Here is a 25,758-nt window from a genome sequence, read left to right as displayed (position 1 = left end):
TGCTTGTTTATGAATAAATTTTGATCAAACTTGGCAAATTTTTTTTATTTTATAGTAAGCTATTAATACTTAATAATTTTAATATAATAACTTATAATTTTAATATAATATATATTATAACTTAATTTAATACCACTACTCCAAACCATTTTGTAGGGCATAAAAAAACAAATAGTTTAGTTTATGAAAGCATTGTTGTATGTTTGACAGTTAGGGAGAAAATAAAAAAAGGGTAAATTAAAATTCCCATGTTATTCTTATGGAGAAAAATAAAAATGTTGTATTTTGCTTTTTTATGTATATATTTTAATTAAATTTGCAAATTTGTTTATTTCACAATACACTATCATTTCCATTTAAAAAAAACACATTTTTGCCCTCCCTGTAGCAGCAAACCTAAATACTCATTGAGGCTATAAAATAAAGCTAAGAAGTATCTGAACTTTTGAGAAAACCATAAGCCACACCTATGGTTTTCCCAGCAAGAAAGCTGGGAAAGGGAGACTCGAGGTCCTTGGACTGCTAGACTCATCAGATAGGTCCAACTGTGGGTGGAACGGTGGCACGGTGCAGTTCTTGTCAGTTCACGGCTATTTTCAGTCGTTCCTGCACTTGATGCCCTTGCATTCTCGACGACACGGAATACACTTTTTTCCGCTGTCCACGATTGTTATATGCCATGCCGGGAGGTCACTCAACATCTTGGGGTGCTGTCGGTTGAATCGATTTGTGAGACCTTGCTGGAGGGTGAGGACAACTGGGACTGCTGGTCACACTTTGTTCGGAATATCCTTCAAGTGAAAAAGAACGATCTAGATTGGATGATGGTCTAGATCGTGTAAGAAATGAACGTCTAGAAACAGATTAAGCACTTCGGGCAAAGGCAAACTCGTCCTAGTTTTGATGAAGTGTGACAAGTGTTCCCAGGCTAGTGTCCGAAGAGTAACAGTGAATTTAGTGGGTATTCTATGGGCCTTAAACATGTAGGAGTACCACATTAAAGGCTAGCCACCTGTGTGCATAAATGTATTTTCCCACCTCTCCAAAAAAAAAATCTTAAAAAGGTAAATCTCTTATAAACTTGTCATAAATTAGTTTAATGGTAATGTACTTCAAACATGTAACCTTGCTTAAAGCCAATTGGTCTACCTTCAAAAAGTAAATGGTATTGTTAACCCACATATGCTGCTTTGAGGTATAAAATCACTAGGAAAGGGAAGGGTAAAAAAGTCAACTCTTATAAAATTGGTTTCCTATTATCTTTAGCAAACTTAAAACTAAAAACTATGTTCTTGTACATTATTTACAAATTAAAATTATCAGTCTTTGTAGTCGAGGTTATAGTTTGTTTGAGATGACCATTGGCCGGTGCTCGTTGGTGCGAACTTGCGAGTAGACGTAAGAATAACGACTGCTCCAGTGAAGATAGAGGTACCAAGTGGCTATCACACCGCCAACAAGGTTGAACGAAGCAGAGGTAGTCAGTAGGAATGTCAGAATATTCTGTACCTGCAACAGTGTATTCGATGATATCTATATACATACAATCCCTACACACAAAGGGACATATTTTAAAGCTAAGGTGAAGAGCTGTTAAGTATACTGTAGTTCAACAACTGCTTTGTTTCTATTCAAGATCAAGTGGTTCTTTTCAAATGTCATCACTCTACAAAAAATGTAGACATACTTTTTGTAGCCTACATGTTTTAAGCTGAATATGCATGCAGGGTGAGGTAAGAGTGGACCTGTGTAGCTTTGCGACTGACCACTGACTAAGATCAGCTGGTTCTTTAGCCATTAGCATTTTGTTTAAAGCCCAACAGTAAGGACAGACTGTTTCAGTTTTGAGCCATAAAAAAGCTTCAGACCTTTTCAAGGTCAATCAGCAACCTTCTGATTACTATTGGTCAACTAAAGAAGTCGTTTTAAACACTATTATAGACCAGCAGCCCTTTATGGCTCGGAAGTATGAAAAATTAGTAGTAAGAAGGTAACAAAACAATAAATTAATAACTTTTGAGATCAAATACCATGAGCAACATATGGGGCTGTCAAAGATGAAGAATAAAGGAGAATAAGAAAAAATCAAGAACTCAAGAGAATTGTTCTAGGGCTCAGACATGGGGCGCAAGGAAAATCAAGTTTAAAATAGGGTATGTAAATAGTAGGAGGACTAAATATTATAGTTATTACGGATTTTTTTTAGAACAATTTTTCAAGAATATTGCTACATTCTTTTTCCCAATTTGTACTTAATACCAGTACAATTCCAACCAAAGATAGATCTATGCTTTCTCACCATCCACATACCTCATGCCTACATAGCCAGAAAAGGACAACAATATTACCTTAGGACAGGAAAGGTCCGGGTAGAGTCGTTCGTCCACGTAGTTTGTGTTGTTTGTTCGACAGACACAGATGGATGTCAAAGAGTCGGCTGGTTCACAAGTCATGCGCTGCAGGGAGAGCAGATGTATTAACGCAAACGTTGCTGCGCAAAAACAGCCGATTGCTGCTAGGGCTGACACTGTCACGCTTACCACCTGAAAATATTGGAATACTCATGAATCATACTAAACAGCATACTATAGCAGTAAACTCGCATCTAGGGTGAACACACTGGACAAGGTAGCAATAAAAATACCTTTAACACTTGAAAAACTTGAATGGTGTTTGTTTGTGGGGGTATGAACTTTCATATTTATTTGAGATGAGAACGCTATGTGCATATTTTAACCCAAAGTACCGGGAGACCAAGTTTTGCTCGGATTTGATTTACATTTATCAGATAAGTTAATTGGCTTAACAAGTTAATATTTATTATGTAAATAGGCTAATGTTAACACATTTGTTGGTGATTCCAATAAAACATTTTTAAAAACCTATTAATACATTGCAATCCATATAATGTTTTACGTTTCAACTTCCATATCGATTGGGTTCGTATGATGGGATCAGAGGAGCATTTGAATGATTATTTATGTCTTCTTTCCATACTACATTGTAGGTTATTTGTAGGATTTAATAGTAGTAAAACCACTTTCAAGGTTTGGTTCTTAACCCTTAGAGAAAGCCATTGTCATGTAAAGCATAGCATGCATGAAGGTGAGCAGGATCACACCGACCAATTGCATAGTTTGATCTTGGCTATTGTGTATAATCATTGCAAATGCTAGACTTATAAGAAACTGATGGCGCTGAATTGTATTTTTAACATGGGACTTGCTTCAATATAAGGTGATTCGTGGAATGTAAACAAAACTAATTAAGTGGAGCTAGGATAGCAAGGTATTTCAGATCTTCAAACTGTCCACTTGAAATTTGGTTGTCACATGCTTCTTCAAGAATATCTCTCATCTGCTGACATGGCGACTTCATAAAGGAAAAGGATTGGAGTGCGCTGACAAATGTCGAGCAGTGATTTGACAACATTCCTGCTAAAGATGATCAGCCCGTTGTTCATCATTGTGCTCAGCCAAAGGATATGAAATTATTTCTCTACTTTCATTTTTTGATTTGATCGAGGTTCTGAGACATTTGGTAAGATTTATGAGCTAGCTGGAACTGGATCGGTTGTAGACGACCAATTGTTGAAAAATTTGTTTCCCGACGATCGATTGTAGCTTCTCCCTCCCTCGCAGTTTCTGTAAATATTTTCACTTCAGAGGTCTTTTGAGTTTCATTCTTAACCTTGAAAATTAACCTAGAAATCATTTAACACTAATCTATATTATCTATATTATTAATACGCTACATGAAACTTTGTGAACAATAAGGCTTTTTTGTTTAAGATTTAACTCCACATATCATATACCAAAATGTTTGTCTGGGTGTGTAGATTTGCAAACTGACCTTACATTTCTGAAAAAGTCCCTTGGGCGCTGCCCCAGTGGCTTTTAAGTTCCAATACTATCCTTATGAAGAACAAATTTGTTTACAATATGATCAGCTGGACAATTTAATTGCCGTTAATATTTTAGTTGCGATTTAAACATGTGCTGCAAACCTTTACTGACCTGGTTGAAATGAAATATTTACTATTTTTGAATTTGTGTTGGTGTAAATATTTTACAATGGTAAAAGCGATAGAAAGCCTTGACAATTTGATATGCTAAAAAGAATACCGAATTAACACTTTGCTGCATTTCTTGAGCAATCATTGAGAGAGCCGATTTGCAAATCATGGAAACATAGGAAAGTCATAGAACACCACTAAGTAGAAGAAATAGAAATAATGTTTTTTTTTATAATTGTTATTATGGACAACCTAATGCGTCTATGAGTAAGAGATTTAAAAAAAAAAACATAAAAAACAAGATCAACTTTTGAAAAATGATAAAATAATTACAAGAAATGTTGATTATATCAATCTGTTATGTACATCTTGAGTATTTTCCATAATCTTTAGAGTCGAATCTTTTAAGTCATCAGAAATTATTACTGTTATTCGTTTTAAGATAACGCCTATGATACTTCACGATTGCTCGAATTCGAGCAACAGGTACACACTACTAGTGTATCTAATAAACCAAACTAAATATAACTATTCTTTCAAACGTTTAGTCCAAACAGGTACAAACTTACTACATACACGTCAAATCAAATTATGACAATAAAAATAACCTGTATCAGCTGTTTAGTTAACTTCATCTACAAAAATAGGACGGAAACTGAATTTTTCCCAGCCTTGTGACCAACTCAAATCGATTTCTCGTGACCAATGGCCAAATACCCCATATTAAACCAAAAAATCAATGATCCTCGGACCGTCCAAGTTGGACGAAAGAAAAAAATTTGTCCGTACTCACGCTTTAGAATAAAGGATAGGAAATGAGTGAAGGAAGGGAAGGATGAGTGTAGAAGTAGAAAGGAATCATACTCAACACTGCCTCTATTAATTCCTAGGTGAAGTGGTAATGTATCCACTCCTTCTTCACAAATATATTTGCTGAAATGTCTTTCGTAAGTGGAATTGAAAAAAAGATTGTTTGGTAGTTACACTTACACCATTTGACCTTACCTTAAAACTGAAGAGACAGCAGGAAAATGGGTAGCCAGGGTAGTCTTTGTGACAGCAACATAGCAACAAAAGCCCAAGAATCCCCGATAACAGGAGCTGCGGAAAACATAGAATTGTTGAATAGGTAACTCAAATATTCAGCATAAAAAATCTACCATACATAGCCTGATTGAAAGTATTGCCAGATGTTTGTCACATCTCAATAGCAAAGCGGCTATTGGGTATGCTTTGGATTTCTTTGAGGATTATAAACCACCAATCTATGGACTGTGGTGTTGTCTTCTGGCTGATGGAGAGACAACGCCTTTTAGAATGTCTGAAGGAGCCTTACATTTTCAGTTATTTTCATTGTTAAATTATTACCTTTAATCTATTTTCAGTTTTATTTCAATTTCCTGCAGAACCCCACATGAGGGGTCATTAAGACATTCCGACCTGATGATGTGCTCCATCCGCAGGACAAAACATTTGTAGTTGTAAACTACCAAGGATCGTTTTGACAGCAATCGGGTAATCTAAACCTATCTTAGTTTTAACTCAAATGGTCCAGAAGTCATACCATCATGAAACTTACAGGAATGCCACTCCAGAAGGGTATATCCCGGAAGCTGAGGCTGGGTGTGTACATGTATATCCAGGAGGCCACTGTAATGACCGCTGCACCAACCAGGGTCTGCAGTCCCACCAGACTCTTGGCCAGCTTGTGATGGTACAACACATGGGGCAGGTACTTCCTGGGCACTATAACAAGAGTCAACTTGAGAGGGTGATGTTAGACAATGAAATAAAGTGGAATGGTTGTGCGTGTTTTAGTTATGTACTCAGCCATAGCCATTTCATTGAAAAAGTATTTAAGTATCCACTCTCTCCCATACATATGTTGAAATTAAAGAAAATGACTGTTGATTCAGGAAAGTATTGTATTAAGACATCTTGTTATACTCACATCTAAAAACCCCATATTAATGTTTTTATGGCATAGCAACTGTATTAATAATAATAGCACAGCTGTAAAAAAAACAGAGGACATTTTTTGAAATTACAGACAATCACATATCTTAACAATATATTTCAAGAGTTGCATCAAATAATGAGTTACAATTACTCTGTATAGTCAAATCACACCCCTCTGTCTTCTAAATTTGTGTTCCTTTTCAATTAGTGGTTGTAATTAATGGAGAGGATATGGGGGGAATGTAAACAGAAGTTATTATATTATTGTTGTGTTTGGAATAAATTGAATAAAAACTGAGGTGGTAAGATCAGAAAATTTACTTTAACATTACATTCTAAAACGGAGTATAACTTGAACTCTAACTTATTAATAGTCAAAGTTAAAACTTTCTAGAATTGAATATAAATATTGTAAACAATATATAAGTAAACAGTAAATTTAACAGCTGTTCCAGACAGTAGGTATGGAACAACATGTATATTAATCAATTGTTAAAATATACAATGAGTGAAAAGTTTCATTTATAGGCAACAGTATACTGTAGAAAGGTTACAATGTAAGTGTTTTAAATTTTAATTGTTTTATTATGATATGATAACAGTTAGGGCAATTACAATAATTAATTAATTATCTTCCATCCAATTTTTTTTTTTTTTTTTGGAGAGCCCAATCATTAAATCTCTGTAGGAATTAAATCTTGACTAGATTGAAGAATTACTAAATTCCCGGGAAAACTTTAAAGCTGAAAAACTCTGTTATTTTTTTTTATCAGCTTAGCTTTTTCATCTTAACTCAGAGGTGAATCTGTGTTCCAAGATAAACACTGAAAACCATTAACTTTGAAAGTGTAAATGGGAATGTCTGACCTTGAAATTAACAATAAACAGCCTATTAGCATGCTACTGCTGCCGTCACCGAGGTGTGTTTGTACTCTGTGTTGACACAAGGACTTTATAAGCTATTTACTCTATGGTCTGTGTTACCCACGAGTTAGAGCACGGCCGCCAGATATACACTACTAGGGGTATCACTGAATGATAGGATTGCGAGATATGTTGGCCGCCATTTCTACTAAGGGGAAGTGATTGATAAAGTAGGCCTACGTTACTTAGAGCATTTGATTTGAACTAGAGGAATGGGGGATTGTATAAAGCCATGAGCCAATGAGCTGATCTCCCTAGTTAGTAACAAAACGACATAACAAAGCGTCTCGATTTTCTAGCTGAGTTGTCGTGCCAATGCTACCTCCACATATAGCATATTTCTAGCCCAGTGGCATTACCTGGTCCACGTTTCGTAGCAGGTTTCTTCGTTTAAAAGTGTTTTTGTAATCTGTGTTATCTCAAAGGACTAAGAGTTATTACTTTATAGTCTTTTATATGTGTTCGCTTTGTTGCCGTTACTGAAGTGGGTTTGTACTCTGTGTTACCTCAATGTAAGAGTTATAACTCTATGGTATTCCCTAGTCCCTGGTCACTGTTACCATGGATAAAAGGAGTAGACATTACTCTATACTCCTTTTATCTATGCTGTTACGTTGCTGTTGCCGTCACTGGGATGTGTATGTACTCTCATGGTGTAAGGAAAATACATAGGTGTGCTATTCCCGTCATATGCTGACGTCACTCAGATTGCAAACACCATTAATTTAACCATTTAGAAAAATTTCAAAAACAATAACAATCAAATCAAAACAAATATATACTTATAATATGTTGCAATACAATCAGGTGTTTGTTTGCAATCTGGGTGACGTCAGCATATGACGGGAATAGCACACCTTTATATTTTCCTTCCACCATGATGTACTCTGTAATCTCAAAGAACAGTAAGAAGAGTTATTACTCTATGGTATGTGTTGCCTGGTCCACATCTCAACTATCGTACCTAAAGTGCGTTTGTACTATTTGTAGTACATGTTATCTCAAGGACTGTAAGAGTTATTACTCTATGACAGCGTTTCCTCGTCTACTCGGAGTCGGAAGCGTGGGTGGACTCGATGACGCGGACTGGACTCCCTCCCGCGCAATCTTTATTCCGCGTTGAGAGAATATGTTAATCAGCTGTGTTCTCTGCGTTTCCATTTTGTTTCGTCTGTGAAACTCTGCAAACATAGACTAGCCGACACAAGACTAAGGGTAGTGTGTTTTATCTGCTGCAAATCAGCAGGCTGCTGCAATATACTTCTTGCCGTTGCTTTACTATAAATTTTCTTGTTCAAAACAAAAAAGGTTTGAAGAATCTAGACTAATAATTTGAATCCTTTGTTCACGCGAACACTTTGATCGAAAATTGGCAACAGCTGAGTGGACAGTTCCCTAAATAACCTCTCAGTCGAAGTAGAGGGGGCTAAGGTGTGAGACGCACCTCTACATTAAAAGCCAAAATGTACATAACCAGTTAATGATTGGTAGGTGAGACTTGTGGTTTGCAACATATACAGCAACACCTACTTATACCAAATTGTGTGTTGGAAAAACAGCGTTTGCAATGCAAAAGCAGATTTTAATAGCCGCATTGGCAGTGGTAATTTGAAGGAGAGGTTTCTAGTGACCCGTCGTTTATTTACTTAACTTCCAAAGTTGACAAAACTATACACGGGAAGATTTGTTTGAATTTGGATATAAAAGGGGTGCCAACCTACGATTGTGGGTCTATAAATAAAAGAATAACGTTAACGGATCTGAATCATCTAAAAATTAAATGTTTTTTTTTTATGATCCTTGATAGCATTGACTATTGTTGTATTAATAGTCAAAGGTGATGGTTTAAAGACCGTGATAGAATGTCGAATGCGCCAAGTACGATCAATGACTTGACAGTAAACTATCACCCTACTGTAGAATGTAAAGCCTATTTTGACGTGATTACTATTGAGTGTGGTATCTCAACTAAATGCGTTTCATCTCATTCTCATTCTAAGTTACATTTTACAATCCATCCTCTACTCTTTACCAGATAAAAAGCAAACGGTAGTTCAAAGGAAGTTTTCAAATTAGATAAAATAATGAAGCAAATAGCAATTGACCTCATATCCTTGAAAAACCTGACAGAACTAACCTCAAAATTGACATCAGCTGATTCACGAGGTTGATAAATCTACGTAAATAAACAAGACGACCGCGAATATGTTTATATTCAGCAAGTGAGCTTCCGTTTCGTCTAGAGGTGAACGATCTTACTCCCTTTGGTTGCCAAGATTCCTAGACTCCAGGCTAGGCGAAGATACTTCCTACCCTATCTTGGACAGAGGCAGAGTTTAAAAAATGGTTTATCCGTGAATTGGAATACATCCTACTAATAAGTATCTCCCCCTCGTATTTTTAAGATTTAGGTTGTCTCCTAACTGCTAAAACTAACCTTAGTAGTCTTACGTGTTATTTAGTTCAAAATATTCAGGTGGTTTGAGTGGAAGTTCCCCCCCCCATTTTTTATTAATGTATGTAACTTAATCAGCTTTTGAGCTATTATTTAAAAGGTAATGGTCAAGTAGATAGGATAGATTTCTTCCCCTAAAACCACCTAAATATTGTGAACGAAGTAAAATAACAAAAACTAGTCAAGACATGTTTAACATGATTGTTTCCATACTATAACCCCCCCCCCCCCCCCGGTGACAATAATTGTTGCACAGCACGATAGCACCCAGTTGATTATACGGTTCATCCTTTTTGGTATCTTACAATTATATATACCACGTACTCAATCCAATATTATATCACAAGAATTGTTTATCACATCCAGACATTCATTCTCATTGTAGTGATACTACAAAATCACAGGTAGTAAAAGAAAAGCGAATTACCATGGAGAATCCATTATCCTTGAACACAGATCACCATTTAAAACGATTGTTAACGAAGGCAAACCCGTGAGTAATCGTTAAGTATATTTGAAACGGATAAACAGGTTTAATTGATTAGTAAAGATGGTTTGATTATAGCTGGCTAGATGACCTTGTATTGTCCCAACACTACCTTGTCCCACATATCAATATCACAACTGTACTGAGCTGTAACTCTGTGATAGTCTTATCAGTGTTGTACGTTGACCTGATGTTGTGATTGTATTGGTGTGTCTGAGATGACCTTGTATTGTCCCAACACTACCTTGTCCAACATATCAATATCACAACTGTACTGAGCTGTAACTCTGTGATAGTCTTATCAGTGTTGTACGTTGACCTAATGTTGTGATTGTGTTGGTGTGTCTGAGATGACCTTGTATTGCCCAACACTACCTTGTCCCACATATCAATATCACAACTGTAATTATCTGTAACTCTGTGGCAGTCTTATCAGTTGTACGTTGTACGTCAGTGTTGTACGTTGACCTAATGTTGTGATTGTATTTGGTGTGTCTGAGATGACCTTGTATTGTCCCAACACTACCTTGTCCCACATATCAATATCACACCTGTACTGAGCTGTAACTCTGTGGTAGTCTTATCAGTGTTGTAAGTTGACCTGATGTTGTGATTGTATTGGTGTGTCTGAGTGTCTAAGATGACCTTGTATTGTCCCAACACTACCTTGTCCCACATATCAATATCACACCTGTACTGAGCTGTAACTCTGTGGCAGTCTTATCAGTGTTGTACGTTAACCTAATGTTGTGATTGTATTGGTGTGTCTGAGTGTCTAAGATGACCTTGTATTGTCCCAACACTACCTTGTCCCACATATCAATATCACACCTGTACTGAGCTGTAACTCTGTGATAGTCTTATCAGTGTTGTACGTTGACCTGATGTTGTGATTGTATTGGTGTGTCTGAGTGTCTAAGATGACCTTGTATTGTCCCAACACTACCTTGTCCCACATATCAATATCACACCTGTACTGAGCTGTAACTCTGTGGCAGTCTTATCAGTGTTGTACGTTGACCTAATGTTGTGATTGTATTGGTGTGTCTGAGATGACCTTGTATTGTCCCAACACTACCTTGTCCCACATATCAATATCACACCTGTACTGAGCTGTAACTCTGTGGCAGTCTTATCAGTGTTGTACGTTGACCTAATGTTGTGATTGTATTGGTGTGTCTGAGTGTCTAAGATGACCTTGTATTGTCCCAACACTACCTTGTCCCACATATCAATATCACACCTGTACTGAGCTGTAACTCTGTGGTAGTCTTATCAGTGTTGTACGTTGACCTGATGTTGTGATTGTATTGGTGTGTCTGAGTGTCTAAGATGACCTTGTATTGTCCCAACACTACCTTGTCCCACATATCAATATCACACCTGTACTGAGCTGTAACTCTGTGGCAGTCTTATCAGTGTTGTACGTTGACCTAATGTTGTGATTGTATTGGTGTGTCTGAGTGTCTAAGATGACCTTGTATTGTCCCAACACTACCTTGTCCCACATATCAATATCACACCTGTACTGAGCTGTAACTCTGTGGTAGTCTTATCAGTGTTGTACGTTGACCTGATGTTGTGATTGTATTGGTGTGTCTGAGTGTCTAAGATGACCTTGTATTGTCCCAACACTACCTTGTCCCACATATCAATATCACACCTGTACTGAGCTGTAACTCTGTGGCAGTCTTATCAGTGTTGTACGTTGACCTAATGTTGTGATTGTATTGGTGTGTCTGAGATGACCTTGTATTGTCCCAACACTACCTTGTCCCACATATCAATATCACACCTGTACTGAGCTGTAACTCTGTGGTAGTCTTATCAGTGTTGTACGTTGACCTAATGTTGTGATTGTGTTGGTGTGTCTGAGATGACCTTGTATTGTCCCAACACTACCTTGTCCCACATATCAATATCACAACTGTACTGAGCTGTAACTCTGTGGTAGTCTTATCAGTGTTGTACGTTGACCTGATGTTGTGATTGTATTGGTGTGTCTGAGTGTCTAAGATGACCTTGTATTGTCCCAACACTACCTTGTCCCACATATCAATATCACACCTGTACTGAGCTGTAACTCTGTGGTAGTCTTATCAGTGTTGTACGTTGACCTAATGTTGTGATTGTGTTGGTGTGTCTGAGATGACCTTGTATTGTCCCAACACTACCTTGTCCCACATATCAATATCACACCTGTACTGAGCTGTAACTCTGTGGTAGTCTTATCAGTGTTGTACGTTGACCTAATGTTGTGATTGTGTTGGTGTGTCTGAGATGACCTTGTATTGTCCCAACACTACCTTGTCCCACATATCAATATCACACCTGTACTGAGCTGTAACTCTGTGGTAGTCTTATCAGTGTTGTACGTTGACCTGATGTTGTGATTGTATTGGTGTGTCTGAGTGTCTAAGATGACCTTGTATTGTCCCAACACTACCTTGTCCCACATATCAATATCACACCTGTACTGAGCTGTAACTCTGTGGCAGTCTTATCAGTGTTGTACGTTGACCTAATGTTGTGATTGTATTGGTGTGTCTGAGATGACCTTGTATTGTCCCAACACTACCTTGTCCCACATATCAATATCACAACTGTACTGAGCTGTAACTCTGTGGCAGTCTTATCAGTGTTGTACGTTGACCTGATGTTGTGATTGTATTGGTGTGTCTGAGTGTCTAAGATGACCTTGTATTGTCCCAACACTACCTTGTCCCACATATTAATATCACACCTGTACTGAGCTGTAACTCTGTGATAGTCTTATCAGTGTTGTACGTTGACCTAATGTTGTGATTGTGTTGATGTGTCTGAAATGACCTTGTATTGTCCCAACACTACCTTGTCCCACATATCAATATCACACCTGTACTGAGCTGTTACTCTGTGGCAGTCTTATCAGTGTTGTACGTTGACCTAATGTTGTGATTGTGTTGATGTGTCTGAAATGACCTTGTATTGTCCCAACACTACCTTGTCCCACATATCAATATCACAACTGTACTGAGCTGTAACTCTGTGATAGTCTTATCAGTGTTGTACGTTGACCTAATGTTGTGATTGTGTTGGTGTGTCTGAGATGACCTTGTATTGTCCCAACACTACCTTGTCCCACATATCAATATCACACCTGTACTTATCTGTAACTCTGTGGTAGTCTTATCAGTGTTGTACATTGACCTGATGTTGTGATTGTATTGGTGTGTCTGAGATGACCTTGTATTGTCCCAACACCACCTTGTCCCACATATCAATATCACAACTATACAGAGCTGTAACTCTATGGCAGTCTTATCAGTGTTGCGTTGACGTGATGTTGTGATTGTATTGGTGTGTCTGACATGACCTTGTATTGTCCCACATATCCATATCCCATCTGTACTGAGCTGTAACTTCTTGATATATCTTATTGATATACAAAACTGTCTTGTCTGAGTTAAAAAATATGTCAAAAAACTATATACTGTGCCTGTTTTGAAATGTAATCGTTCAATTTTTCGTTTTACGTTCTGTGGTTAAGATTCGGGGTAGAAATATTGATTGGTTTTCATGGAAGCAAAACTATACAGCGTTTTCATAACTTTGCTTTTGGTTTGTTTTTCTAAAATCCATTTTATCCTTTCGAACAGCAATTTGAATGAAATTAGATATTTTATCAAATATTTGGTACGTTTATCTGTTCATTGGAGACACTATTGGGTTTAAACTTTTTGTAACATTTTACTTGCTTTAAATTATAGTCATTCCCGGTTGTCCTTTACAAAGCACAGATGAATCTACAAATGTGTAGATAATAAACTACCAATTATTCTATCAGATTGAGCCTTTAAACTGTCAAATGAATCAGATTCTACCCCGTGACAGATGGCTACATATCCGGAAGGACAATAGATAACATATGTTTGATCATTGCCTGATATCATTGAAGCCACAGCCAGCTGTAATCATTCGGTCAACTACATGATTATCTACGTAATCTACAAGGCTAATGTGGTACAATGGTCGCGGTTAGTGGTTTGTAAACAGCTGGTGGAATTGGGACACAAATAATGACGCGTAGTAAAGTCACATGTGCAACCGACAAATTCGCCAGATTGGGGTTTCCTTGAATTTTTATAGAATAGTCCATTGTTGAATTCCCACAGTCAGGATGGGAATCGCGAATCCTTTGGTGAGTTAAATATTTGTTAAGATAAGCCAATGTAGACGACAACAATGTGCTAAAACCATCAGCTGTTTCGTTATGTGTTTACTCAGTGAACCGTCTTAGTAAAAAGATCATGGTCGAAGTAATGTCAACTTGACTTCTCGTTCTATTGTCAAATCTAAAGTCATGTTTTGATGTTTGTTAATGCCTAGTAAAACAAGGGATAGTATTGAAAATTATAATGTCTTTCTCTTACTTCGGGTTAAATCTTACGGAGTGTATTTTAAACTTTGGTTATGAACTAACAATCAGTATTTAAAAGAGAAAAGACACTCAAGCAAGCGTTACTGAATGTAAATGTACATGAAAATAGTCGTTAATCGATCCAAAGATGATAAATCTATAGTAGGTGTATGTTTAGTCAATGGTGGATAAAAATAACTAAGGACCACATAAAACACAACGTTATAAAAATACTTTTTTATCCCATTGGTGCTCATGGGGGTTTAAAAGGAATTTTTTACAGCAAAACTTATTAAAGAGCAAACATAATACATTATTCGATTTATTATATTTTTGTTATCTCGCTATAACAAATTATATTAAATTCGCCTGTGCCAATCAGCTGTAAGCTATAATTGCAACTTTATTGTTGTCTCCATGGAAACCAATAAATAAAATAACCATCATTAGCGTAACATAGCAACACTCAAAATCGGGAAAGAGAATGATGGGAAGACCGAAACCTTCCCAGGCAAATACAGAACGTTTTACGACGATCGGATCATCCGATTGGTTTCGATCATTCATAGAGGACTCACGCACTTACATACATTTATTTGATTGTACATAAAGAAAGATGTTGGAAACATTGCAACGCTATATTTGAGGTTAGACACATATCTGACGTCACCATAGCAACACTTGTGTCGTGTTTGTACACATGTTCGAGTCAAAGACTCATTAGAGTCTCTTCATGAAGCTCACTGAACTTTAGAGGAGTTGGTTTTAAAGAACAAGTCACAAAGTAAATACTACAGGTCTAATTTTGACTAGAGTTTCTAAATGGACCACTTTTTGAGGAGCACTTTCTTCTCAATGTCGTACCTATTATGGGTTTTGATTAATCCATTAGCTTGTTCGTTCATCGGTTTAAAAATTTGAACAGGTAATTATTTAAGGAAATATTTTGATACTATATAAGATGTAGAAAGTAATTTAAATACACTGTTTTCGGTGATATCATTATCAAAACTTCACAAAGTTTAGGCGCCCATCAGGCTGGAAATAAGCATGATGATGGTAACTGTGAACCTATACTTATTGCCAAGTTCAATCTAACGGATTACCTTAAGCAGGCAATGATTAGCTAATCCGGATACAATCATAAAGTCGAATAGTATACTTCATTTAATATTTTTACCAGTGACATTAATTTTTTTATTCCCAATCTAGGCAATCATGAAATCCTTATTATCATAGAAAATACTGTAAGACAAAGACATATATATTCCGTGTCTTCTCAGGTCTCTCTACTCTGTGCTAGTTCGAGGTCTTCTCCGTCTTTCACACTTGACTGCACCGCAGTAATTGAACTTTAAATTGTTTGACAAGGAAGTGCCTACCGGAAACAAGCACCAATAATTGACACCCTGACATCCCCTGTGTGTCCAGAGTAATAAGATAATTATCAGAAGCAGCTTCCGACAGGCAGTGGCGTGACGAATTAAATACCAATTGACTTGACCAAAATCACAGCTTAATAAGTAGACGTGATCAATTCTCTTAGAATTTGCAGTAGAACGATTAAATGATATACATTATTCAAGCAGTTCCTATATTGGAAGATGGCATGTATACTCTATGTGCCCAAACTTATAAGATTGTATGTCCTTTGTTTTATGTTGGCCAGTGACACTCCTTTTATGGCGTCTGGAAGATGAACTGTCATTTGGGTTTAGACGTAAATATTTCTTTTCAGGAGCAAACCTGAGTGATGTTGGTCCTGTTTTGTGTTGTCCTATCGGTTTTTCAACATCTGGTTATAGGATTGTCTTTGGATACTGAAAGTAGACTTCTCATCCCATTGTGAAATATGATACTTGTTTTGATGTGTTTCTATTTACAATTTTGTTGCAATTGTTCAAGATGTTTAAACAATTTTAGTTAAGTAGAATAAAAATGCATACTACGAGTCCATAAAATACATATTAGCTTAGAAGTTAGGGTATAAAAAGCATGCCTTTTAAGTTGTACCATCGTTGTACCTAGTCAAAGGTTGTACTCAGCTGACTAAGTTGATGCTTATTGGTGGTCCTTGTAAATCAACAGGAGGGTTAATTGTATCTAAGATGTTTCTGATCGGGTTTCGTAGAGTGTGTTATGATTATATCATTTTCGTAAATTTACAAAAACTTAATACCAAACAAGAATACGGACAAAAAACTAGATAAATAACTACATAAACCGGACAAAAAAGCCTTAATTTTTTAAATAGGCCCTATTTGATAGACAACCATAATCCATAAGTAAGACAAATCTGTGAGGGAGTACATTTAATGCTAAAAACTAAATATTTTCCAAATCTGGAATATTCCAGATTCGTTTCAACCTAAGCCACTTTCCCAAAGAAAAAAAGTAATATCTTAATCCTCGGTTATTTTGGTCACGATCTCAAACTCAATCTCAATCCGATTACGAAAACTCACGACGCTGGTCTGGAGGTCTGCCATTAGAGTCTAGACCTGTAATTGTAATCCTCCGACGAAGAAGCAGTCGACCTTGAGCAGACGAATACACCACGAGTCAGAAAAGGCGATGAATATATAATCCATAAACCATCAACAATGACGTAAGGGTTTTCTGGGTACACGTAATCGGCCTAAATATAGAGTTGTGAATACTCCAAAGGGTGTCATATTTTTTAAGGACCATAAGAGGTTTTTAGTTCCTATATTTCGTGTTACCAAGAGTTTTTACAGCCAGTGGAGACAACATAGCTAAAACCGATACATGTAGGTCTTGTTTCTGGGTATTTTGAGGATATGAACTATTTAAGGATATGTGAGAAGAACAACTTATAAAGTTTGAAGACACCTGCTCAAGACATAACTGACTGTCAAAGCCCTGGAGAAGTTAGGGTGAACTTCTGCTTAGAGAATGAATAATCGGCTTTAATTGGTTCTCAGTACAATAATCACGATAATAGTAAAAAACTGCGTTCCTCAAGTAAAGGGATGAACTTTGTAGTATCAGTTTTATATTTTACACCAAAGAGGTGGTGCGTAGAGATTTGTGTAAGGGAATTACCCGAAGCTTTGGTCTCTTACTATATAACGAGTACATACAATTTAATAAGTGACATTCAACATTTTTAATCTTAAACTAGTGACATAAGAGGCTTTCACCACTCGCGTGGTTTGGTTGACTCAATGCTGAGTAAGAACTTTAGTGACCAGACCTGCTCTACAAGTTCCACAGTGATTCATCGCCAAAATAACTATGCGTGTTGTGGTTTCAACAGGAAACTCCAACTAAATCCGACCAAAGTACAATCCGGAGAAATCGGTAAATATTTTCCTGGTGAGTCCGCCCCAGTGGCTCTGGAGTTTCCCATGTTAATCTTATGATTTTTCATATTTAAAAGTAATTAATTAATCTTAACAGCTGTTTCAATTAAACAAGTTAGTTCTGTTCTATGATGTTCAATAGCATAAAAGATACAAGGATACAGGGTGCAGTACTATTATTTTTTTAAATTTATAACAACAGCTAATTTCCAACCAAAAGGTGAGTGAGCGTAGCGAACGAACTTCAACCAGGACGTGAATGAGCCATGCGAATATTTATGAAGTTAAACGGGGCGAAGCCCGCGGGTACAGCTAGTATGTATATAAAATGTATATTGGCGTCCTTCATGTGTTATGAAACCGATCATCTGATCGCCGTAAAATTATTCAATTTCATACAGTTGCTCAGCTGATTAAACAGACGAAATATAATGTATTTTTAAACCATGTGACGCTTCAGTTTATTTGAAGCGAAAAGTATGAATGGTTCTTTGATTTTTTTTACAGTTAATTAGCCATGGTATAGCTTTTGCAAAAGGGAGTCCTCTAATTCAATAACTAGTCAGAGACTAATTTGTTTTATCTTTTTAAGCCAGTAGACCAACAATTAAAGTGGGCTCAAAACCCTCAGGTCACATAATTTTCACATTGCTAAAAACCATCGGTTGGTGGGTCTCCAACTCTCATAGTCTCAGTCAGAAGTTGTAGATTGCTGAATTGGTATAGTATTGGTATCAAACAGAACGGAGGTGCCGGCTTGACCATTAGAAAGGCAATAAATTTGTTTATGGTTTGAAACTGGACCCAGCTGTCCTTGTTGATTAGGGGTTTAATAAAACGTCTCTTACTTTTGACTATTAAAATGGCTGAACACACAGTTATAGCATTAGTCAGTAACAAAGACAATACCTCCGCCGCAGCAAACCTGTAGACTAAGCGAATTTTCATTTACCTGGCTGGATTTCTAATAAGATAATCCGAGAAAATTACCAGATTTATTTCCTATTTAAATAACATTTATTTTAATGAGTTAGTAGGTTTGCTGCTACAGGGAAGGTGAGGTGTGTTTTTTATTTAAATATTGATAGCTTAGTATGAAATAAACAAAACTGCCAAATTTGATTAAAATATATGCAATAATAAGCAAAATACAACCGGTTTTTTTTCCTTTAAGAATAACGAGGGAATTTTAAATTTAAAGTTTTTAATTATCTCCGTAACCGTTAGGCACACAATAACGCTTCAATGTACACAATTATTTATTACTAGCAGAGTACCCGTCCTTTGTACGGGGTTGGCATGTAAGTATAAAGTGACATTAGCGTATGGTTTGACAGCTCCATTTAAGTAGGTAATGTTAAATAATGTTTACATTCAGGATAGTGACATCATTATTTTAAATATGATCCTTACCCTCTCTGTTCTAATATTCATGCAGTATTTAAATGAATGTTTGAACCAGCTGTATGGAATTGTGAAATCAAAATTAATTTGACAGTTAGTACTGCTTGTTTACATTTTTAAACTTTGTAGGTTTGTTCTTTGTTGTCATGGATACCATCAATCAAAATTTACTTTGAAATCTCTCACCTCCGATTTTTGAAAGCCCACGGGGCAGAGCCCTAGGACAATATTGATGCGGGAATAGTTCTATATGTATCCTCGGAACTGTAGCTTCAAGTGTGTGCAATTTGAGCCCAATAGGTTCAGTAGTTTTTGAGATTAGCTCATACAAACACACACACACACACACAGACACCACCTCTTCTTTATAATAGTATAGATTTAAGCTATACATAATGGCCTGGAAAGAAATTGTAAAATTTGATGTTTTTAGAGTCAAAAATGGGAAAAACCAATTTTCTTGCGCTCTAATACTAGACAACCACCGTTGATTTTAAATACTTAAAATCAGTCACTTCAAGGCTACATGTCACATACCTGCGCCCGTCCTGGACAGCACGATCATGCGGCTGTGACGTAGCGAGGTCCTGGTAGGTGTGTGGCGTCCTGACAGTGGTGGCGCTGCGATATTCTGAGGTACCGTGGTGCTGAGGCAGTTTGCCTGCGATGGGCTCTTGAGGCGGTCCATGGGTGGCGCCACCAGAGGCGCGTGGTGGCGCCCCGCACCCACCGTGGTCAGGTTACCAACGGACAGAGCGCCGCTGCTGTGCAGACTGACAAGGACGAATTACTTTGTGGACTTTAAACTTTAAAACCTTAGTATGACCATAGACAAAAATAATTAAATATAGATCATCAGTTGTGCTGCGATTTAACTACTCGGCGCTCCCAGTGGTGTGCGTCAGAACCTATGGTAACCGCAGCACGGCTGACAGTCTATATTTAATTATTTTTGTTTATGGTATGACTAAACAAGGTTTGTTGGTAAATTTATAGCAGATTCGCTTTTAAATATTTTTTAATTAAACTATCTTGACAAGTGGTTTCTCTAAACTTATTTTGTAATGAAAGCCAACGTGATTGAGGCAAATTACATGTCGAAAACGTGTTTTTCGTATTTATATATTACTTTAAATCACATCCCAAGAAGCTTGACGAGAAAGTAATTTATTGTATTACAGATTTAATAAAATATTCCGGTGAGCCCTGGCCCAGGGACACAAGAGGTTTTGGGTTTGTTTGGGGTTGTTACAAGGAAGATAAATTAATATTCTCCAGCAATGTAGGTGGAGAGGAGCGCAATTAACTCTCGGGCCCATAGCGAATCATATTCAAACCGAATTTACTCAGCAAATGGTAGGTATTTGCCAATTTAAAACATGCTTACTTTTAATCCTACTGTTTACGATTTACATTGTATAAATTACCAATGTCTACCAAGAAGTTAAATTGCATAGCAAATATCAACATTATGTTTAGTTTAAATTTTTACTTTACTGCTATCATCACACCAACAAATCCGATCTATTATTAGAGTGGCCCTAAAATATACGTACTCCTAAGAGAAACATTTATGTCTTGAAATACATATACAAAGATTTGTCACAAACTCAAAACCTTGTATAATTTAAAGTTTAAAGCCCACAAAAGCAAACCACACCTTCCTCCAGGCCTGAAGTTGTCATAGAGACTGGTGGGACGCTCCAGAGTGGAATCCTTACTCATCCTGGGTCACGTAGGTCACACAAACACAGTCACAAACATTCCCCGCGAGTCACATAAAGTCCCTCCACGGTGTTCACCTCTCGGCCGCTAGCGCACGACTGACAGATCAGCTGCTCGGAGAGGGGGGGAGGTCAACAATGCTCCATTGAGCAACTGTCTATTGTTGGAATCATTGTTAAACCGTACTATAGTCTATTAGTGCCGCCAGTTTCGTGCTGTATGTTTACACCAGTAGCTTCATTAGTACTTTGGCAAGCCGCTTACCAGAGTTCACAGTTTCAGATTTTGTTGATTTATATGATCAGCTGTTGTCAAAATTTCGTCGTAAATTCTAGTGTAAACGTGGGCTTTGACCATGTGTTGTGATAAAAAAAACATCAAATGCTTACAATACTCTTTGGTCTGTTGTCGAATTGTGGAAAAGAATTCTTGTAAACATTGAAAAAACTGTTGACAACGTCGAAGGATTATCAATAAAATTTGTTTTTCTTGTTGTAAACAGGTTTTAAACGAGTGTTTCAAACATTAGTGTAAACGTGGCTCTACTGAAATACTTTACTTGATAATATTTAAATTAATTTGTATGTGTAAACAAAATAAAGCATACTGTACCATTGACTATTGGACTGTACTTTGATAGTGCTGTAGATATGGAATCATGTATGTCTTAGTATTAGCATAGATTAAACATTCTCCAATGTAGGTTTATCGTCCTCAACGGCTATGGACGATTTTTTTACAAACCTATAGAAGGTTAATGTGATTGAGCAAAAATAAAACATCAAAACACACACTCTACGACTCTCGCACTACATACAGAAATATACGTAATCGTCTCTTACTAATCAAAAATTATGACAAAAGTATAAACATGGAATATACATACGCACCATAACATATCCTGTGGTCAATATTTTCCTTACGGATAGTCTGAAGATTTTAAGATTTTAAGTGAAGTGTACAAAGTCCACCAGAAGTATCCAAATTATTTAATCAAGCTTTTTTGTAGGCCTAAATCAAAGTTAAAATTGTAAAACTTTTACCAAACACTCATTTTCCAATCGGTGAAGTCGATTAAGGGAGGTACTTTGGAGACCTTATATTTAAAGGTTTATATCGATAAATTATGCTAATCTTCCTACATAAAATATCCTCATACCTACCGGGAGGTTTTTACCCCCTACTTTTAATGGTCAATTGCCGCCGCTTCCATGGCTATAACATTACCACACCCCTACAGACCGCATCACATAACTTTTTTTATCGGTTAACCACAACATAAGCTCGCTTGTGGCTGTGGTCATCTTGGAGAAAGAGTTGAAAATATTCATCAGTCGGTTACTCCATTCGACACGTTTTCTTGTGCGATTGTAAACTTTAACGAACCTAATACACCAGTAACAGGAGGCTATTCAACGGTTTTATCTGTAGAAAAGGGAAAGGTTCTTGTATAAAATTAATATTTATGTTTATGTGTAGTATCTGAGATAAAAAAATAATTTAAGATACTCTCCTGAATCTTTTTCAAAGACAATTTCAATGTGATAATATTTTGTCCGATTTATGTAGTGGTCGTTTTTGTTTACTGTTAGCTTCTTGTTATTCAAACCGCTTTAAAACTAGTTTAAGTAATAATAAAAATATAATTAATTGTTAACTATTGTTTTTACTCCGGTATTATAACCAAATAGTAAAATAGATACTGTAAATTCTACTCTTAAATGAAATAAACAAATATAGTCGAAATCGACGCACTTATACCTAATCAAAATGAAAAACACATAAACAAATTCATGTTTCATAACGTAATAACATGGGAAATCTAATTGTATAAATTATTACGCCCAATGCGTAACATACTATAACCACAGGAAACATACTGTATGTTTTCTGTGCTATAACCCACTATTCATCTTCTAGAATGATTTATATTTAGACCATAGGATATGCCCTACAAATGGGTGTTGTCTTGTTTTCGTTCTCAAAACTTTGGGTGCTAAATATTGGATCAGCTGCGTGTGCAGCCAACAGCTGTTTATTTCTTGTTCGTTTATTATTTTGATGAAAAATAAGTTGGGCTAAGAATAACGTTGGTTATTTTCCAACTAACAGTAAAGAAAGGAGAACGTCTAACGGGGAATATATTAATTTTTTATTAATTCGTTAAAAATATGAAAAGAACTTTTACGCCACACTACATTATTTTGACGAACTTCCCACGCAAGGATTTAGTCCAGAAAACAGCTGTTTGCCGCCAGCTTATTCAAATGGGGTTTCATTGCGTACTACTGTGCTGCAATGAGTTTTGCCGGACACCAATCAGCTGATTATAAATAAATAAATAAATAAATAAAAAGGCCTTTATTTACAAGCGAGTTTCATATACATGATTTTCAAACTTACTCAAGTCAAACTAAAACTAAACTAACCTAATATATACAGAAATTTAATATACAAAAAACTACAAAGAAAAACATTTACAATTTACATTTGTTTTTATACATTGCGGCCCTGAATGAGCCATTCAGGAATTATACTGTATATATATATTATACGAATTATACTGTATTTAGGTGGCAGTGAGTGATTATAAACAAAAACATAACCTCTCTTAGAGGTTATGACTAGTGATTTTTAGTCCTTTAGTTGGTGGAAATATATAAGGATTTGTACGGATTTAGTAGTATGGCGTAAACTATCGTACGTAACTCGTCCAAAATGTGTGTACCGGACTCGTATGGTAATCCCGTACTCGACTTCGTCTCGCACGGGAACGACCACACTCGTCCGGTAAACACTTATTTTCAGGACTAGTAACGTAATATACTATTACAAACTCGTTCGTATGAACAAATGACTAGAGAAATGGTAGTTTTATTGTTAGAATGTCTTTAATTTGTGCAAGTCTACATTGAATGGTGAAATCGAGAAGATAGAAGGAGTCAAATAAACCAACTATATTAGTGGTTGATCATACCATATTATAGATATGGTATTCAATTCACATAACGCATGTTTCTGACTTCATATAAATTTTAATTGTGTCCTCTCTTTATTTCCTAGTATTTCCCCAACTGTATACACATTTGAAGCAAATGAAGCTATTACTGATCCACTCACATTAGAATCAAAGATTGGAGGGAACAGGAACACTGTCAAATTACTTCTAACAAAGAGAAAAATATTTAATAGACAACACCACTCTAAAATGCAACATTAAACACGCTAAAAAACCAGCTATAGATTTTACATTAGGATGTTAAATTTAACTTTCTTATGTTAATGGTACTGTATGACGTAATTGCAGTCATCACTCATCAGCTGATCAACTGTCGTCAGTAACAAAGCTGTCATCTCATTCATATTTCACTCACCCTTTCCTCGCCTTTCAACATGACGTCGTAAAGATATCTCTATTCCTTCTTGTAACTCCGTCCACAAAATTTAGGTGCTTTTAGGGGAAAGAATCCCTTCAACTTAATCCAACCCGAACAGCTGATGTTTCTCAAACGTCGATCAGCTGTAACATACATCATGCAAAACACTTTCAAACCACCTAAATTTTGTTATCGGACTATTTACGTGATAAGCTTTTGTTCATTTGCAGGTAAATTTTTAGAAATGAAGTTTGTATAAAAATTATTAAAGGACCTCAAAGCACTGGGTGCTCTGAGATTGCAGGTGAAGGTAGACAGACGGCGGATGTCAAAGGGAAGAACAGCTGTGATGCTGAGTCTAGGGTCGAACCTAACAGATGCCGGGACGTAAACACCAGAAATATCGCCAGTGCTATCAACAGCAACAGGCACGTGTAGGTTGGTAAACATGATCTTAAAGTATCTCAATATGTGACTTGTATACTATTCTCTTTCATTTTTAGCATAGAGTAACAACATTTTAGGGTTGTTGTGTCTTCCACGAATATTAGAGCAGAAACGGTATGGATCATGAACATAAGAAAATGACGTAACTGGCCTGAATCTTATACTAATAACCTTTACATTTGGGCCAGTGATGTGAAGATTACGTGCCGGAAGCGACCGTGCCAGAAGCGACCCAGCAAAAATCGTGCCAGAAGCGACCCTGGTAGTAGCGTGAGTGCCACTAGCGACCCATTGTTTGATAAAGGATTTTACAATGTTTTGTTCAAATCGGTGTTAATGGCTTATAAACAAATCCTATTCTTGTTATAGTAATATGTACCACCTGGAAGAGCCCAATATTCGCCTAAAGAGCTGTTTTAGCATCTCTATTTACCAGCTGCTAGCATAGTCTCGAGTTATGTGTGGTAACTTAATCAAACAATTTTTCTTAAATTTTTATCATTTTATAAGAGCCAAATATAATCTATTAACTTATCTTTTCTTTATTTTTCAATTTATTAAATAAATATGTAAATATGAGATGGTGGATGTGTGTTTGTATAGGTCTACTACTTAATCGCACGGGAACCACTCAAAAGATCTAAATAAAATTTCACATGGAGGTAGTTTATCAAATATAATCAAAATAATGTTTATTTCAGTAAGTAAAATACTATGTTACAATACTTTGTCAGTACATATTTTATAATTATGCCATAGTTATGTAATAATATACTGACATAGTCATTAAATATGAAATTCCTCTCACATAGGCTACTGCCCGTGCGTGAGAAATTTCCTCTATCAGTAAATAAATATTCTAAATTGAAAAAAAAATAGATATATATATAAAACAATAGCTGGCCCGACAGACGTCGTCCTGTCCTAATGTGGTTTTATGTCAAATGCTTGTTCATTTTCAAAATTCAAAAAGCAGAAACCATTCGAATCGTCAAACTTTGGATTTTTGCTACTAGCCTGTTTGGAGATAGTGGCTTCTTGGAGTTTAATGAAGTTGACGTGTTAACAATTGTTAACATATTATGTTTGGATTAGGATTTGAAATAGATAGTTGGACTCTTTCTTCAACGTCCTACCCGTTGTAAAGCGTAGGCCTAATTACAACAGCTTGTTATTATTATTGTTATTGTTATTTTATTGTATTTCATTACGTTTAAAATGGCCCTCCGATGTTTATAAA

At 36.3% G+C, this 25,758-nt stretch overlaps 1 protein-coding gene across 1 annotated transcript; it reads right to left on the bottom strand.

The window, feature by feature from the left end:
• Nucleotides 1-1,093: 1,093 nt before the first annotated feature.
• Nucleotides 1,094-20,776, bottom strand: LOC128994971 (sarcospan-like). Its single transcript, XM_054419833.1, has 6 exons — nt 20,630-20,776; nt 19,507-19,742; nt 5,595-5,761; nt 5,021-5,116; nt 2,349-2,543; nt 1,094-1,509 (listed from the first exon to the last, which is right to left on the bottom strand). The coding sequence occupies exons 1-6, from the start codon at nt 20,692-20,694 to the stop codon at nt 1,339-1,341; spliced, it is 930 nt and encodes a 309-aa protein (XP_054275808.1). The 5' UTR covers nt 20,695-20,776; the 3' UTR covers nt 1,094-1,338.
• Between the last annotated feature and the right edge of the window lie 4,982 nt (nt 20,777-25,758).

Source organism: Macrosteles quadrilineatus, unplaced genomic scaffold, assembly GCF_028750875.1.
Source record: "Macrosteles quadrilineatus isolate MER2022 unplaced genomic scaffold, UCM_ALF_1.0 Scaffold_5__1_contigs__length_97177068, whole genome shotgun sequence".
NCBI classification, from domain to species: domain Eukaryota; kingdom Metazoa; phylum Arthropoda; class Insecta; order Hemiptera; family Cicadellidae; genus Macrosteles; species Macrosteles quadrilineatus.
This window is presented reverse-complemented; position numbering and strand designations above follow the sequence as displayed.

Coding starts and splice junctions, on each gene's coding strand:
- LOC128994971 (XM_054419833.1), bottom strand. CDS start 20,694: ATGAGTAAGGATTCCACTCTGGAGCGTCCCACCAGTCTCTATGACAAC. Junction 19,743..20,629: donor AACTTCAGGCCTGGAGGAAG/GTGTGGTTTGCT, acceptor CGTCCTTGTCAG/TCTGCACAGCAGCGGCGCTC. Junction 2,544..5,020: donor GCTGTCTCTTCAGTTTTAAG/GTAAGGTCAAAT, acceptor CAATATTTTCAG/GTGGTAAGCGTGACAGTGTC.